At 40.1% G+C, this 18,868-nt stretch overlaps 1 protein-coding gene across 2 annotated transcripts; it reads right to left on the bottom strand.

Moving 5' to 3' along the window:
* Positions 1–242: 242 nt before the first annotated feature.
* On the bottom strand, positions 243–18,867 carry HSDL1 (hydroxysteroid dehydrogenase like 1). 2 transcript variants are annotated; one of them, XM_048870578.2, is made up of 5 exons: positions 18,769–18,867; positions 5,629–5,861; positions 4,570–5,015; positions 2,401–2,631; positions 243–978 (listed from the first exon to the last, which is right to left on the bottom strand). In XM_048870578.2, the coding sequence occupies exons 2-5, from the start codon at positions 5,846–5,848 to the stop codon at positions 877–879; spliced, it is 999 nt and encodes a 332-aa protein (XP_048726535.1). In that variant the 5' UTR covers positions 5,849–5,861; positions 18,769–18,867; the 3' UTR covers positions 243–876. The 2 variants fall into 2 exon arrangements, with proteins under 2 accessions (XP_048726535.1, XP_048726533.1); XM_048870576.2 differs by lacking the exon at positions 18,769–18,867 and adding an exon at positions 13,141–13,379.
* Between the last annotated feature and the right edge of the window lies 1 nt (position 18,868).

Here is an 18,868-nt window from a genome sequence, read left to right as displayed (position 1 = left end):
GACAACAAGGTGGACAGAAAGTAATAAAAAATGCTACTAGCTGCATAAAAGCAAATGTTATAAAATTAAATAGGGTTTTCACTTACAGAAGAAAGACGACCTAAATATATTTTAAAAACTCAAAACTCCACCTTAAATCGGACTTTTTAAAATAGTTTAAGTATCTGATTAAATTCTTCAGACATCACAGATTATGAATGGAGTATCCTCTTGAAAATTGGATCAAAATCTTTCACACTTGGTACAGGAAAGCAAGCAAACATTTTTATTTGAACTTTATTGCTGCTCTGTCACACGAACAAAAGAATTAACTAAAAAGGCTTAAATGCATCCTACCCTTTTCCCAGTTTTGAAAAGTAACCTTATACATTTTTCAACGTAACACCTGCAATGACAAGACTGGAAAACCAACACAAGATAGTCCACTGTAGAGAGATTTAGTTAAACTAAAATCTGAGATTGTCTTTATAACACAACATGATTTGGGATCCCCTTCACCTCTTCCAGTGCCAATCCTGCAAAACACCAGGCTACCTAAATTCCCATTCATATTATTAGGATTTCCATACAGAAGCCAGTCAATTCCATGCAGGATCAGCACACTGCCCACTCTCATTCAGTTACATGAGAAACTCAGCGATTTAGCTATCTAAACTAAACTCGACAAAAATCAGTTATGTCCTGCTTAGCTTTTGCTCTGAGCCCAGTAGTACAAAGAGAGGGGCAGGATCCAGACTTTTCTGGTAACTATGATACGTATATTGTTTGTGATGAAAACATACTAGCAAACTTTGTTTTTTCTAAAAGAGTTCTTCCAATGCTCAAATTAGGTTACTGCAGTAGTTTAGCACATTGGCTATTTCCTAGATGACATTCCTAATATATTCTGTGGGATACGGCATCCCGACGTAGAGCACTGTTGAGAATCTGCATTCCCCAAACCCAGAACCATTCTGGTATGTACTGTGCAAGCAGAAACTACAAAAGAGAGAGGGAAAAGGTTAAAGGATCTGTTCTCAGTAAACTTGCAGTTTTTCAAACTACCATGGAAATCCCACTCCTTTTCTGATCAACACTTATTATTTTACATTAAATAGAACAAAATACAGTATATGACAAAATTAAAAAACAAATGCTGTAACTAAATATAATGTTATGCACCTTAGAACCACCTTACTCATACAGGTGTAAGATCAGGTTCTGCAAATATATCTTTATGAATAAACAACTAACTCCATGCTCTCTCCTTCATTTTTTCCTAATCTCCACCCCTTATGTCCCTCCTTTCCCACTTCACAAAATGATCCAAATTAGCCAGCAGATGTCATTAGTGCTCACACCAGTCCCTTTGCAAAGTGAGGTTCTGGGCAGATACTGTGCAATAAAGGAAATCTACATTAAACGGAGACACATTTTCAGGTAGTTGTGGCTAAAGATGTAGATTTTGTAACAATTTTTTAAAACACAAATATTTTCAGGAAATTTTAAGTGTATTTCAATGAAAACAGTTATTGAACTGTGAAGAGCATGCAATTAGAACAGACATATTCAAGTTAAAAGAGGTGCAAGATGTTACGTAAGAATGGCCATAGTGGGTCAGACCAACGATCCATCTAGCCCAGTATCCTGTCTTCCAACAGTGGCCAATGCCAGGTGCCCCAGAGGGAATGAACAGAACAGGTAATCATCAAGTGATCCATCCCCTGTCAACCATTCCCAGCTTCTGGCAAACAGAGGCTAGGGACACCATTCCTGCCCATCCTAGCTAATAGCCATTGATGGACCTATCCTCCATGAACTTATCTAGTGCTTTTTTGAACCCTGTTATAGTCTTGGCTTTTACAATATCCTCTGGCAAGGAGTTCCGCAGACTGACTGTGTTTTATATGAAAAAAATACTTCCTTTTGTTTGTTTTAAACCTGCTGTCTATTAATTTAATTTGGTAACCCTTTATGTGTTTTTGAATGTAATTTTTTAAAATTTGGGCTGCAAATTAAAAGTAGCAATCAGATTCTCCCTCTCCTCCTAAAGCAAAATACGTAGTCCAGTCATAATTTGATTAAACATGGAAGCGGTCAAGAAATATGGAGCAGTGCCTCTGGTTTAGGTTAGGGTGACCAGATAGCAACTGTGAAAAAACAGGACAGGGGTTGGGGATAATAGGCACCTATTTAAGAAAAATCCCCAAAAACTGGACTGCCCCTTTAAAAATGGGACATTTGGTCACCCTAGTTTAGGTTGACTGGTTTGTGCTGCAGATTAGAAAGAAATGTCCAAAACGTTGCACTTGTTTTAGCTTCTCAACTCCCATGAAAATCAATGGAAGCCAAAAGATTAAATTTCCCCCTTTGAAAAGGTAATGAGATTTACTAATGTAAACTAGTGGGATTAATTGTTACCTGAATAGAATGGATCCAGTATCCTGTAGTCCTTCTGGATATCCCAAGGGTGGAAACAGCATGACGTGCATATACTTTAGCTGAAGGCACAAACAAAAACTTGTTTGACAGAATGTGATCACCAAATTGTGTCATTTTTGTGGAGATGAAGAATGGGATTAAACTCTGAATAAAGATTCCTTTTGAAGCATATTCGTAATGTAGTGCTCTACTGAAGTGGTCCAAGTAGGCCTGGTAAGATAAAAGCAGAAAATTAGGATTCCTCAGTTTTGCATGGGGGAGAGGGGGAATAAAGTCTTGGTGTAAAGTATTATTAAAACTATTATCTTGGAAATTATACTACTATTCTGACAAAAGGGTTATAAAAAAACCCGCATATTTTGACAAATACTAGAAAAAAACCCCAAAATATGTTTTTATAGCATGATCATGGTTCCCCGTTTTCAGCATCTGTTTGGTTTTTTCAGCAAATTGTAGGAGACCCAGTTAATTAGTTTAAAGGTATGTCAATTTTAAAGACACTTACTTCTGGCTGATTTTTTGTTGTATTGAAGCCTACTATTGTTGCAAACACTACCTGAACTTACAAGTGAAACATTTTTTCTTTAATACCCCCCCCTCCCTCCGCAGTTTACTTGGTGCATTAGCCAGCACTGTGTGTAGTCATTTAGGTCCTGCTCCTGCAAACATTATACATGTGCTTAACTTTTCATATGCACGTATTCTCACTGAAGCTAACAAGTACTCATGTGTAAAATTACACACATGCATGTTTACAGAATTAAGGCCTAAATGTATGGGTATGGCCCAAACACCTTCCTCAGCTCATTTAACTCCCCAATTTAAAAACTAACCTTTGGTATCATAAACCTGATAGCGGGGATTATGGAGATCAAGCACAGCACAATAAATAAGTTTGGTACACTCTTCTCATAGTAGTAACATTGCTGTAACGTTGTATGCTGCAGTGCTACCATAGTAAATGGTTAGTCAGATGCCTGCGACATCAGTGCAGTGCTGGTAACTTAGTGGCCAGCCAGTACGATCCTGGATTGCCACACTTGCACATCCTTCCTGCATTGCTCCACTGCTGGATGATGACTCATGGGATTCTCTCCCACAATTGCGTATGGGGCATAGTGGGAAGAAGGTAGTCATCTTCCCTTCCCAAACTCACTCTGCTTGTGGGGAGGGGAAACAAACTAAACATTAAAAACAACCCCCCCACAAACTTTAAAAATAAAAATAATTTGCCTGAAGCAGAAACTGAACCTGCAATGTCCACAGCCCCACTAGTGCTTCTCTATTTCCTGGCAGCCTTGGCCCTGATCCTCCAAACACTTAGCCTGTTAGTAGTTCAACTGAAGTCAGTGGGATTACTCACATGCTTAAAGTATTACAGGAATGGGGCTTTAGTAATCCTACCCCTTCATGGGATCTTGTATGGAGGAGGCAGGAAGTCTCTGATACTAGTTCTACTGCTATCACAAAGATTTGGGTCACTTCTAAAACTTCTAGGCAGTACTGTAATATTAATATATGAAATTCAACATCTAGGTAAGTGAGACATTAAGGCACATCCTTTTCTCTAAATGTTGCAAAAAATAGCACTTTACTGTTCTGAAAGTAACATTTAATACAAGATTAATTTAACAACAACAAAAACTACCGGCACGTAGCTATGCTAAACTTCTTTTAGAGGTTTACTAGTTTACTGTAATCCACAGCAAATTACTGGGAACACTTTGCTTCTTAAAAAATAAGCATTATATGAGAAGAACCTTAGAGTCTCTTATGTTTTAGTTAGGTAGAATATATCTTAAAACATCTGAAATGATCTGGGACTCGCCCTGTGTGGGTGCCTAGAGGGGAGAGGCAAAGAATGAAGTCCAGAGCCTTCCCTCTCTTTTGCATCCCTTTGTAGAGGGGAGGCCCAGGCCTTGTGCTGCAGAAGGCTCAGGCTAGCGTCATTTGTAACACCAGCCACTCTAAATGGACCAACAGGTGAAGCCATTTTTTGTATAGCGTTTACCAAATGGTGCCCTGATCCACGACTGAAGCTCTGAAGCACTACACAATACAAATGAATAGCCTCATGCCCCTCTGCATGAGCTAGTGAAGCTCCCAACTGGCACGGTAGGGTGAAGCACATTCTGCCCCCTGGCTTACCTTGGAGGCTGAATACGCTGCCATCTGTGGTGTGGGTTTGCAGCAGGATCCAGAAGAAACATTCACAATTGCACCTCTTTTCCTCTGTACCATTCCTGGCAGCACTATATGCACCATCATGTTAGCAGCAGCAATATTTACATTGACAATTTCCCACACTTTGTCCTCAGACAACCTGGTAAAATATTCCGGGTAGGAATAAAACACTCCTACATTATTCACCAAAATCCCAATGTCTTGGTCTCTTAGGGCTTCCTTAATGGAAGAGTAAACCTCACGACCTTTGCTGAAATCTGCTACTATAACAGCAGTTTCAACTTTATAGGTTTCGGCTATGTCTTTAGCTACGGCCTCCAGCTTCTCTTTGCTCCGGCTGATTAAGATAATGTTGATGCCACGGCTTGCCAGTTCCTCCGCATAGGCTTTTCCAATACCAGCTGTGCTACCTACAGTAGAAAGTAACATAGTGGTGTAGGGTTTAGAATACAGGACTAGAAGACTGAGGCAAGTCTGGTGAAGAGCATATGTCAGAGGTGCAAATTTTACCCTGCGCCAAATCTGAGTGCGTTGTGTAAGTCGTTATACAAGGAGTATGAACAAGATAGTGGGTACATATCTGCCTGCCATTCTGCTACTTCAATAGTCACTTTTCAACTAGTGGTCTCTGCTCATCTTCTTAGATGTCAATGGCTGATGAGTCTGATCAGACATGCAGAAGCAGCAGAGTGGCTAAGTAAAGGAAAAAGAATGGCAGAATTCAGTAATATTTGCATGGAAAGAGGTGGTGTCAGATTGTAAGAGCACAACTGAAGTCAGTAGGACCCCCCTAAACACTGAGAGACTGGATCCTCTGTTTAAAAGGGATGAAAAGTGCTGGAGAGTTTAATTGTCAATGCTGTTATTTCAGGGCCAGTATTTACTATGAAAGGTCCAGATTCATCTGAAAAATAGCTCCACAAAATATAGTACATGTATCACCAAAGGGTAGATAATAACTAAGCGCAAGGAGGGGGAAAGTATCTTTCAAATAAAATACAGATGAAAACAACGTTCTCTTACCAGTGACTACAGCCCATCTTCCATACTGCTTGACCAAATCAGCCCTGCTCACCAGCTTGGGAATGAAATGCAGTCTGATCAAGCTGTAAGAATCACATACAAGAGTGAAGCATTTTCTGGCCGTATACCAGGCTCCAACTAAAGCCAGTGCCTCCACATAACAATGGCAAGAACGACCAATCTCCCGGTACAAGAGGTAGAAACTGTCAACTGCAGCCATGGCAATCAGAAATCTAAAAAAGAAAACGCAGGTGATATATAGGCGATTATTAAAACCCCTCTGTTTAGCAGAACACAAATATTAAACTGACCATAGCTTTAGAACAGAGAATAATCGGATTGAAATGAGGTGGAATTTTACTCTTTTTGTACTGATGTTTAGTAAAATTTCAAGATGGAAGGAAGTCAGGACACCAACACAGAACCATGCAACTGTCTAACATTTGGAAACTCCACTGTTAGCAGCAGCAGACTGACTTTCCTTTTCCCTTAATGTAAGTCAATTTATCACCATCTCCCCACAAAATACGATTGCTTCAAATGCACCCTACTTAAAATCCTAATCCATAGTTCATCTTTTCTTTGCTTCTTTATTGCAACTCTTCCCCAGACAGCAGCAAAAATGAAAAAGGTTTAGAAAACCTGACCTATTAGGAAAGGTAAAAAATCTGTGTGTATTTAGTCTTGAGATAAGACGACTAATGAGGGACCTGATAACAGCCAGTTACAAAGAGGATGTTGATCAGTTGTTCTCCATGCCTAGTGAAGGTAAGGCGCTTAATATGAAGCAAGGAAGATTTTGGTTAGATATTTGGAAAATCTTTCTAATGATAAGGTGGTTAAGCACTGGAAACGCCTGCCAGGGGAGGTTGTGGAATCCCCATCATTGGAGGTTTTTAAGAACAGGTTGGACAAATACCTATCAGTGATGGTCTATGTTTACTTGGTCCTACCTCAGGACAGAGGGCTAGACTTCATCCCTTCCAGCCCTACAGTTCTAGATTCTTGGTGCCTCAAGTCCTATCTCCAGACTGTCACGTGAATGATGATTTCACCCGTCCTACTGCATGTTCCCACACATGGGCAATACTCTACAACACCTCTAATTCCCTATTACCTCCAAGATCAAAACTGCAGTCCTTGTTTTGAAGACACTACATGGCCTTGCACTGGCCTCATGCTCATTTCTTCATGCCTGCTTCTGCTTATTCAGCACCTCTCTCTTCTTTCTGTCCCAGCCCCCCACGAATTTCACCACGGTTGGTGCAAAATCCTTCTGCTTTGCTACTCCAACTACCTAACATTGTTTCCCTTTATCTATCTCCTCCCCACCTCCACATTTGGCTTTCCATTTGTTTTCAAATCTCAGGTGAAAAGATCACTTTCATCCCTCCTATGTATTATTTAATTTCCTCTCTGCTATTGTTTCAGATTTATCTCTGTAATTGTATTATTTACTCCTCTGAAGCATTTGGGCATGGGAGGTATTCAGGCTTGGCAGAATTAAATTTTTTTTTCTAATTTTGACAGATAATATCTATGTTTATTTTTAAGCTTTTTTCTATTTTTATCAATTTACATGTTCATAGTTTCACAAAATTTGGGGTTTAAAGCTTTTTTTATCATCTATTTATATTTGCACAGTTGCAGGAAAGTGTTGGGGTGTCAGACAATTATTTAATAACAGCCTCTAACAAGTTTCTCAAGAAGAATTTATCTTAATTGAAATTTAAAGATAAGCAAAGTATCTACAGAAATACTGTTTAGTCAGCGCGTGTGTGGTGAAATCAATGCCCACATTTACCGATAAAAATCTAATCTTTCCAAGCCTAAAGATGCTACATACAGCATATAGTTGCAACATATTCTACATTTTCCACTCCTACAAGTCCTTGTAAAATGTTTTGATATGAACATTATTGTTCTCTGCTGCTGTGATTGCAACACATAGGAACTGGCAAGAGATTAGGATTAGAAACAGGGAGTTAGAATTCTATAACAGAATAAAGAAGTTTATGGGAACCACTCCTCTCCATTAATTAAAGACATGCACAGCTCAGTGTTTGTATAGTTACTTACTAATTGTGGGATGCTTATACTGTAGCCTGGATACACAAAATACTGTAGAAAGTGCAGCTCACATACAATCTAATAGAATTCATTGCTTGTTTTGTCAATGACTTCAACATGATCATGAAGAAAAGCTACGAGATTAATATAGTTCTACTGGTCAGACACACAGGGTGAACAAAAAAGCAAGCTTCTGAAAACCTATAGTTACAGTCATAAAGTACAGTATTGGCTGGGGGGGGGGGTAATAAAAAGGACTGTCTGTCCCAACTAAACTCCAACTCTGGCCATTCTGTTCTGACAGATCTATGTTTCTCCTATTGTTTCAGTTGAAGATATTCTTCCCTTTCTCTCCTAAATTAATATGCAGTATTCCTAGCTTTTGAACATTAAGTTTTATGCCACATCCTACTCCCGAAATGACTACATTTTAGTGAAGGGTCTAGTGACCTATATATTGTCTATAAAGCACATTGCGGGATCTGCTTCTTTTGGATAAAATATACTAATTGTGAAGCTTAATCAGCATGTGAAAAATTATCACCACTTTGAGCTAAATGGAACAGCATATTTCTTATTTTACTAGATCAAACTATAGTCCATCTTCTTAGTCTGCAGAAATAAGCAAAAACTAACACATCACAACATAAAGGTTCACATGTTCAAAAGTGCATGCCCAACGCACAACATACACACAACTAATTCGGGGATTTGTAAACTCTCCAGTGGCTCCAATTGTGCATGTACTGTGGGTTGTCTACAAAACACTTGGAAATGTGGGTCAAAATGCTTCTCTCAAATTCTAGTTTGTTGCCCAAAAGAACATAAAGTTCATGCAGTACTAATGTGAAATTTAGTTTTGTGCATGTGAATTGTCACCATATAAAAAGCTGAATACAGCTACTTGAGTCTTTTCAAAAGCCTATTGTTATTTATTCTGCAGCCATTAATTACTCTTTCACTGATTATAAGTGACCATCAATTTACAATCTAGTCATATCAAAAATTGATTTTGAAGTCTGTCATATACTACACATACTGCTGATTCATCGTGTCAATATTTGTGGTTTTACAAATATATTGTCTGAAGTTTTATCCGGCCCTAATATTTTAACATACCATGTTGCTGTGTGAGAGAGATTCACCCAGACCAGAGGGCAAACAATCTATGCAGGAGATACATTTGAAACTGACTATATACAAAGTGCTGTAAAACACAAACCTGAGAAAAAAAATCACTTTTTATGCTAACCTCTTTCAGTTAGTCATTACCTGTAATAGAATTAAGTAATACAGACAGAAGGGAGGTTTTTAACTTGGATGTTATTCCTTTAACTGCCCTCATGGATTTAATGCTCCTATCAGATAATCCATGAAGGTTGTTTCCTTCTAGAATGCCCTCAGAAGTCTGATCCACCAAACCGCCACCCTCTCTGCATTCAAATACTGCCTTAAAAACTAACCTCAACTGCAACAGCTACAAGTGATTCAATTATAATAATAGAAAACAACTTGGTTTTCCCACCTGTTTGTACACATACCTAAACTGAGTTACTCTATGATTTATTTACTTGTATCACCCCACTGCCATAGCATCCAAGTACCTTCTGACTATTTCAAAACAGAAATAATCTCTCTCTTCTCTCTCATCCTGTAGGAGAAATAACGTGGCTAGTTTGCCTGTTAACCTTTGTCCTTCCCATCCCTATTATTTGTACCCGCACTCACCATATCATATCTATTATAAATTTGTAAGTTCTTCAGGGCAGGGACCTTATCCTTCCATTTGTTCTCCAAATCATCCACTGCACTTCTGGCCATTATGAAATAAATGATAATTCTTTGAAGTCATAAAAATCTCAAGTGCCTGTAAGAATCTGAATTTATTTTTTCCGAACTAAGTAAAATATACTTTGCATTCATTTAAATCTGAAAACTGAAATTAACTTCACATTTTTAAAGGAGGAGGAATATCTTCTATCAGATGCTGCTGTGAGGGGCTCTAACTGAAAAGCAAAATCATTTTAATTTTAAATTGAGTTCATAAAGGCAGTGGCAAAACTAATAAGATAAACTTCCAGTTTTAGGGACCAATCTGTGGTGGTGCTTTCAACAAAACATGTTAAAACAACTTCAGGAATGACTGAAGGATTAGCCCCTTTTGAATAGTGTTAAACATGCTGAAGTCTGCATGAGGAACATGAATGTTTTACTGGCATTGAACATCAAACACAAAAAAATTTACTCCCAGTTACGGTTGCCACCTGTCCAGGTTTTCCCAGGATCGTCCCTTTTTTGAGGTAGTTGTCCCAAGAAACCTGTAAGGGGGCTTAGCATAAATTGGCAGCTGTCCAGTTTTATGGGCTCGGGATCATCCTGGCTGTCCCTTTTTTTGTACTCAGAGGTGGCAACCCTTTTTCACTGCAGATGGGAAGGATTAAGGGACTGGGAAAAACAATACATTGGCTTAAAAAAAAAATTTGGTCCTTAACTGACCTAAAAGTGCCCCTTTAATCTAATGCATGCATGAAGCTCTCAGTACAAAATGCATCTGGGAACCTCATTTTAAGAGAAAAAAATTCAAGATCAATAAAATATAAGAGAACCTCTGTTTATTAACAAAATTCACCATAAGACTCTACCAAAGCCTGCCCAACCTAATAGCTCTTACACTAGGTCCAGAAGGCTGCCAAATGCAGACTCTGGTGAACTGCTGAGGACAGCAGACTATACAAGCATGCATCTACTGTGAATGCACTGGAAAGTAATCCCTGAACTAACCTGACAGGTCTCAACTTCCATGGTGGGACATTTTCATTTCTTATTCATAGAGCACTGTAAGTGCGCATGACACTGTCCAGAACACACAGAAGGCTTAGGTCCCTGTCCTGAAGGGGTACACTCTAATTTAAACAAATACAATACTGAATACAGCACAAGTACACACAGAAGAACCATGGTGGAAGAGATTCATAATAGAAGATTACAAAAATAGGGTTTAAAGCGATGAAGGAAGTTGCTTGGTGTGCAGGAACGGGGGCTGCATGAGAGATGGTGAAAACCGGGAGTAAGAGGAAACCAAAGGAGAAGTTAGAGAGGATATGGAGGACAAGAGAGGGGAGTTTATGATGAAATATTTGAGATATATTAAAAATAGTAAATGGTCAAAACTCCTTAATTCTCTTTTTAAATGTGGGTGGTTCTATCTTTATTTCAATTACGGATATTCACATTTTGATCTATTTTAACAATTACCTCCTGAGTAACTATATTCAGGATAAACTGCTTCTATTTTATCTTCATGTTTGTAAATTATCCAGCTGTCATCACTTCTTATCTATACACAAGACACTGTTGCTTATTACTAAAAGAAAAGGAGGACTTGTGGCACCTTAGAGACTAACCAATTTATTTGAGCATGAGCTTTCGTGAGCTAAAGCTCACTTCATCGGATGCGGCTCAAATAAATTGGTTAGTCTCTAAGGTGCCACCAGTACTCCTTTTCTTTTTGCAAAGACAGACTAACATGGCTGTTACTCTGAAACCTGTTGCTTATTACTGTGTTTCATGTTATTACTCTACAGAAAACACAGAGCCACAGAGTCACTGGGCCAAGGAACTCACAATTTATAGAAACATAAAATACAAATCAGATAGAAAATACGAGTAACCAGAGGATGGATTCTGCACAGTGCAGGTTTTATATAAATTATATTAAAGTATAACAGATTTTATATCTAGAAACGTAACAGCTAGATACTCTCACATCCATGGCTTAAAAGGAGTATCACAGAAATGCTGGGTCTCTCATCTCTTCCTGGGATTTCATTCGTTCTTCCATATGTTATGACTGGGTCAGCTGAACTTGCCTAAATGCAACTATAATGTTACTGCAGCTTGAGAGGGCATATAGACGTATTTTTAATCCTTGAGATCAGAAGCAACATATCTTGGCATTACAGCCTGAATTTACTACTTGGGATGCCCTACAGCTGTATTAGCTATTAAATGGAGATGAGCCCAGAAAAGTAATGTAGCAGAATCTAATGTAATGCTCCTCAGTTAGCAAGTGGCAAGATTGCCATGACCAATATAAATAAAGAAATTTACTTCCAGCCTGATGCACACAAGATCTATTCCCTGTATACGCACACTCTTGTGCCTTATGAGTTCAGTAAAGCACCATCACGTTTTGAATAAGATGGAAAGCTTCCAGGAAAATATCCTGGGACAGTCAATGCTACACTCATTGCAAATCAGATAATCTTGCTTCAAAATTGGCCATGTTTCTTCTCCCTCACCACTCCAGTCGCCATCTGTACCCCCATGTCTTTTGCCCACAACTCTTCAGTCCCCACAATTCTCTATTTTATCTTCCAGCCCATTTGCAACCTTGCGTGCATATATTATATCCCAAAATTCTGCTTGCTTGCTTTGCTGCTTTAAGACGTTGTACACACACATTTAATGCCCTGCTGAAACACCTCCCGAAATTTCTCTTTGCTTCTCTGTATTATTCTTCCTTGTAGGCTATCGGCTAAGTCAACTCAAGGTCTTTGCTGGCAGAGGCAGATGGAGATCTCTGGCAGCACACAGAATGGTAGGGGGCTGCAGGTGGGTAGCACTGGTTGAAGAGGATGCAGGGTCAGAGCAGCTAGGAGATGTGTTGATCCAGCGCATCCTATACCAGCAGGGTTCCTGACATAATTCAGAGCTGCCTTTTCCCAGTGGCAACTGCGAGGGAGCAATACTACCACCTGTTCTCTCTGGTTGAATCACCCCCCAGTTGATCACAGCAGGAATGAATCTGACCATATGCCTACTTTTGGTTCCCTCATCAATCACTCAATTTACACTGAAATTCACACAGCACTCTCTCTGGAATATTAGTTTCTCTGCTTCTCTCTATTTATTCACTTGTGTAAGTCAAGGCCATTTACGTACAACCCCCCCCCCCCCCCAAAAAAAAAAAAGTATCCCCCTTTTCACTCTGAATGATTTCCCTTTGCTAACCCTATCCTCTCTTTAGGTCGGTGGTTCTCAAACTTTTATACTGGTGACCCCTTTCACACAGCAAGCCTCTGAGTGCAATCCCCCTTATACATTAAAAACACTTTTTTATATATTTAACACCATTATAAATGCTGGAGGCAAAGCAGGGTTGGGGTGGAGGTTGACAGCTCGTAACCCCCCACGTAATAACCTCACGACTCCCTGAGGGGTCCCAAACCCCAGTTTGAGAACCCCTGCTCAAGGCCATTTTCTCATATCAATACTTTTCTATTCTACGCTTTTTGACCCTGTCAGTTTCCTACCTTGCAGAATTTTTACCCCTAAATTATTTAAAAACAAATGCCTCCCATTAATAATTCCTTCCAAAAAGAGGCCGACTGTAGGTGGCATAAACATATTCACTTTATTTTTAATAGGCTTTTTTCTTACCTGATAAGTCCAGACATTACATCAGAACACAAGTCAAGGAACCCATGAATTTTACACACAGTGTGAAAAACTAGTCCAAGGTTTCTGGTTATACTTTTGAAGGTATTTAAATAATAAACCAAGAAGCAAATCCTCTCCTAAGTTCTGCTCATTGCTTTAATAGTTTCAGCGTGAGAAGCTTCAAGATCAGAGTAAAACCTGGATAGTGGATTCTTACAATGCCTGGCAAGTGTATCAAGAGCATCACTGGCAAACTACAGGTCAAAGATCCAAAATCCAGGTTTTCAGATGTTCAGCTTTTAAAGAGGAGCAGCAGGTCTGACATATCTAAATCCTGCATATGCTATAAAAAAGGTAAGCTGCAAAATTATGTTTGCAGTGTAACCATTGTACAATACACTGATATTACTTGAAAAAAGAACAAGGAGTACTTGTGGCACCTTAGAGACCAACAAATTTATTTGGGCATAAGCTTTTGTGATGAAGTGGGTTTTAGCCCACGAAAGCTTATGCCCAAATAAATTTGTTAGTCTCTAAGGTGCCACAAGTACTCCTCGTTCTTTTTGCTGACACAGACGACACGGCTACCACTATGAAACCTGATATTACTTAAAGATTTTAAGGCTAGGACCCAACCATAGTTCAATGGGGATTCTCCCCACCCTGATTTCTTCTGGGGAAAAATAGTATTTATATTACCATTGACGTAGATACCTTAAAAGGACCTGGATATAAAAGGGGTAAGCCCACGATAGAAGCGTTAGTCGCAAGGTAACACTGGGGCATATTTATCCCTACTGAAAGCCAGAGTAATTTCAGAGACTTCAATTGAATTATACCTTTTTCCAGCCACTCTAAATTTGTCCCATTACATTTTTTTGCTATGGAAAACAAAATGCTCGCTTTTGTTTTGTTTTTCCAACGATGGAAATGACATTTGTGAGCATCATGACAGTAGGGACAAACAGAGAATGATGTTCATTCTTTTTATAGAGAAAAATGAGAATTCAAGAGACAAAAATCCTACTTAAGTCAACTATACATTACAAATATCAAGAACATGGGTATAACAATTTTGTTATGGTTCCTAAACATTTTGAGCAGTCAATACACAATGATTATGAATGTTAAGAAATTATCAACAAACAGATTATCATTATTTGTTTAATACTAACAATAAGACTTAGTGCTATATGGAAAGAGCAAAGTATTTATACCATTTTCATCCATGGGCACGGAGTAATTTATGAAGTGGGGAAGAGTATCTCAATCCCGGTTTGGCAGATGGGAAAAATGAAGCAGAAAGTCATCTCCTGGGCTTCCAATCCAGTGCTCTACCCACTGGACACTAAGGCTCCAATTCAGTAAAGCACTTATGCACGTGCTTACTTGTATAAAAAAAAGGTATGCAAGTCCATCTTTGTCAAGCAAAACACTAACTCATGTTTAGTGCAGCACACAGTATCTGAATTATACAAATACTTCATGCAAAGCACAGTCAAGCACTCAAAAGCCAAGAAAAGTCCAATTATTATCACACACATAGGCCTAACTCTGCAAGGCTGAAATTGGTTATTTATCTGTGCTTCCCAGTTCCCCCATATGCTACATGTGGATTAGGAGGCAGTTGTTAATCACATACTATTAATTCAGAATGATCAATTCCTTATTGAGCACACAAGATGCATGATGCACAGTGAATGAGAAAGAGTTACAGCACTTACTTTTAAACAGCTTATTAAAAATAGAAACAAAGAGGAAAACAATTGCTTTCAAAGAATTTTTAAAATATTAATTCCCACTGGGAAAATTATCTACTTATTTTTAAATATTTTAATAAATGAAATATACTGATACAGTAATGCATTAAAATAATAATGTATCTTCCCTGTTCAATGAATGCATCTCTGCTTCATTCACTAAGCCATCCAATCTGAATGAGGCAAAGCAATTACCAAGAAGTAGTGACTGTAGAATGCTGTAATATAGGTTCTCCTCTCACCCAGACCTCCTCTCCCCACCTGCGTCCAGAACCATTAAGGTTATAACCTAATTATTCAGGATTGAGTGGGCAAAAGGGGAAGGGAAGTAACACTCCATGTCAAAAATGACATTACCTGCTTCTAAGTCACTGACAACTTGGAAGAAAATGATTTTGAATGCTTATGGATCAGTGTCCTAACACAAGGGTTCTCAAACTGGGGGTTGGGACCCCCTCAGGGGGTCATGAGGTTATTACAGCGTTCTCAACCTGTCAGCCTCCACCCCAAACCCCACTTTGCCTCCAGCATTTATAATGGTGTTAAATATATAAAAAATATTTTTAATGTATAAGGGGGTGGAGATCGCACTCAGAGGCTGTGTGTGTGAAAGGGGTCACCAGTACAAAAGTCTGAGAACCCCCGTCCTGACAGATAAAGCACAAGATAGGGTAACAGTCAGTATCTGCCACAAACCACCCTTAGATTTGAACAGGATGACCAGCTCCTTAGGAACATATAGAAAAAAAGCTGCATGACCATGGGGGACTTCAATCTGAGCAACAGACACTGGAGGTTTCATATGCTGCCAGTACTAAAACATCCTCAGTATTTCAAAACTGAGACAACAATTTCCAATCTCAAAAGCATTACAACCAACATGGGGGAATTCAATATTAGATCTTCTCTTGATAGAAAAAGGAACTGATCACAGAACTAAAATTTTGGGGTAGCTTAGATACAAGTGATCACATTTGTTATGTGCAAACCAAATGAAATTCAAACCAGTAATACATATACTTGGTGCTTTATAAGGACTAATTTCATAAAACGAAAACTATTATGAGCCAAATGACATTTAAACAGAAAAATGTGAATAATTGGAAATTGTTCAAGAACATTTTACTGGAGACCCAAAAAGCCACAGTCACACAATTGAGAAAGAAGATTGTACTGGATAAAAAACACTTGGCTTAGAGGGGAAGTAAAGGCAGCTGTAACAAATAAAACAATATAACAAATTGAAGGGGAGGTTGATTAAATCAGAAACCAGGAATTGTAGAACGTTGATAAGGGAAGCTGAAAGAAACAAGGAACAATCTGCGGAAAGTAGAGTTAAGGAAAATAAGAAGGAGCGGGTGGTATTTTTAAGATTAGGGACAAAAAGAATCCTAACAATGGTATCAGTCCATTACTAGATGGAAATGGTAGAGCCTTCAATAATAATGCAGGAAGTTCAATAAATATTTCTGTTCTGTATTTGAGGTAAAAAACAGAGATAATGTAGTTATCTTATAAGATAAAAAAACACTTTCCATTCTAATAGTAACACAGAAGGCTGTTAAACAGCAGCTACCGAAGTTAAACATTTTAAAATCAGCAAGTCCAGGTAACTTGAATCCAAGAGATTTACAAGAGCCAGCCAAGGAGTTTGCTGGACCATGTGTGTCAATTTTCATTAACTCTTGGAACATTGGGGTAATTCCAGAAAACTGGAAGAAAGCTAATGTGCCAACATTTTAAAAGGGTAAACAAGATGATTCAGGTAACCATAGGCCTGTCAGCCAGATATCAATCCTGAGCAAAATAACAGAGTGGCTGATACAGGACTCAAACAATAAAGAATTAAAGGAGAGTAATATAATTAATGCCATTCGTCATGTATTTATGAAAAATAGATCCTGTCAAACTAACTTGATATCGTCTGTTTGGTTTTTTAAATGAAATTACTAGTTTGGTTGATAAAGGTAATAGTATTGCTGCAACATACTTGGACTTCTGTAAGACAGTTGACCTGGTACCGTATGACATTTTCATTAAAAGATTAAAATGTTACAAAATTAACCTGACACACATTAAATGGATTAAAAACTGGCTAAAGTACAGGTTTCATAATGTAGTCGTAAAAGGGGAATATCATTGTGTGGGTGTGTACAGTGAATTTGGGCCTATGCTATTTAATATTTTTATCAATGAGCTGGAAGAAAACATAAATCATTGAAAAAAGAAAAGGAGTACTTGTGGCACCTTAGAGACTAACACAAGTACTCCTTTTCCGAATACAGACTAACACGGCTGCTACTCTGAAATAAATCACTGAAAAAGTTTGAAGATAACACAAACATTGGGTGCATGGTAAATAATGAAGAGTACAGGTCACTGATCTAGAGTGATCTGGATTGCTGGAAAACTGGGCGAAAATAAACAGTATACATTTGGTCATATTAAAATGCAAAGTCATTAATCTAGGAACAAAGAATGTAGCCCATACTTACAGGGTCAACTGAACATGAGCTTGCAGTGAGATACTATGGCCAAAAGGGCTGATACAATTCTTGGATGTATGAACAGGACTCAGGGCTGGGGCAGGGGTGCAGGAGGGTGTGGGCTCCAGCCAGGAGGCGCTTACCTCAGGCGGCTCCCGGTTGGCTGCACAGCAGGGCTAAGGCAAGCTCCCTGCCTACCCTGGCTCTGCACCACTCCCGGAAGCAGCTGACATGTCCCTCTGGCAGCGGCTCCTAGGTGTGTGCGCGGGGGGGGAGGGGGGATGTCTCCCGCGCTCACAGGCACCGCCCCCACAGGTCACAGTTCCCGGCCAATGGGAGCTGTGGAGTTGGCACATAGGGCGGGGCAGTGCACAGAGTCCCGAGCCTGCTGTCCCCATCCCTCCCCCCACCTAGGAGCTGCTGCCAAAGGGATGTGCCAGCCGCTTTCGGGAGTGACGCGGGGTAGGGGGAACGTAGGGAGCCTGCCTTAACCCCACTGCACCCCCAGACTTTTAGGGCCTAAAATCTCCCAGTTTGGCTTCAGTAGCCTCCGGGAGATAGGGCCTGATTCCGGGAGACTCTCGGTGAAACCAGGAGGGTTGGAAACCCTAGCAGAGAAAGGAATAACAAGCTCCAATAGCCAGAAGTTGAAGCTAGACAAATCTGAAGGTGTACATTTTTAACAATTTACCAAGGTCATGGTGGATTCTCCAAAACTAGCAACTTTTAAATCGAAGTTGGATGTTTTTCTAAAAGATATACAGTACTCTAGTTCAAACAGGAATTAGTTCAGGGAAATCCATGACCTGAGTTAGAAGAGGTCAGACCAGAAAACCACAGTGTGGTTCCTCCTGGTCTTATAGTCCAGGAAACTCCATCTCCCACCCACCCCCTACTTAGACCCCCTTCGCCTCACCCACACCCTCCTCCACATATACCCCCTAAGCCAGACCCCTTTCCCATCTGCCCAGACCCCCTTACCCAATCCCCTGTCTCCCTAGACCCTCACTCCCCACATATCCCACACCCTGGCCAGACCCCCCCTTCCCCTCACCCAGACCCTCCTCCTCCACATATACCCCCTAAGCCAGACCCCTTTCCCCTCTGCCCAGACCCCCTTACCCCATCCCGCCTCCTGGGACCCTCACTCCCCACATTTCCCACACCCTCTCCAGACCCCCCCTTCCCCTCACCCAGACCCTCCTCCTCCTCCTCCACATATACCCCCTAAGCCAGACCCCTTTCCCCTCTGCCCAGACCCCCCTTACCCCATCCCGCCTCCCGGGACCCTCACTCCCCGCATTTCCCACACGCTGGCCCGACCCTCCGCCTCCCATTTCCCTTCGGCCCAGCGCCTGCTGACTCCCCGCACGCCCCCGTACCTGCGCGCGCGGCGGACGGGGACGGGGCTGTCCCACGTTCTGTCCTCCTCCAGCACCGGCCCCGCCCACTCCCCGACCACCTGACTCCTTGCTGGTAAGG

The sequence above is a fragment of the Caretta caretta genome, chromosome 12 (assembly GCF_965140235.1).
Source record: "Caretta caretta isolate rCarCar2 chromosome 12, rCarCar1.hap1, whole genome shotgun sequence".
NCBI classification, from domain to species: Eukaryota; Metazoa; Chordata; order Testudines; family Cheloniidae; genus Caretta; species Caretta caretta.
This window is presented reverse-complemented; position numbering and strand designations above follow the sequence as displayed.

Excerpts from the sequence above, each read along its gene's own strand:
- HSDL1 (XM_048870576.2), bottom strand. Across the intron at positions 5,016-5,628 it reads AAGATGGGCTGTAGTCACTG|GTAGCACAGCTGGTATTGGA; the intron begins GTAAGAGAACGT and ends TTTCTACTGTAG. Across the intron at positions 2,632-4,569 it reads CAGCGTATTCAGCCTCCAAG|GCCTACTTGGACCACTTCAG; the intron begins GTAAGCCAGGGG and ends TTATCTTACCAG.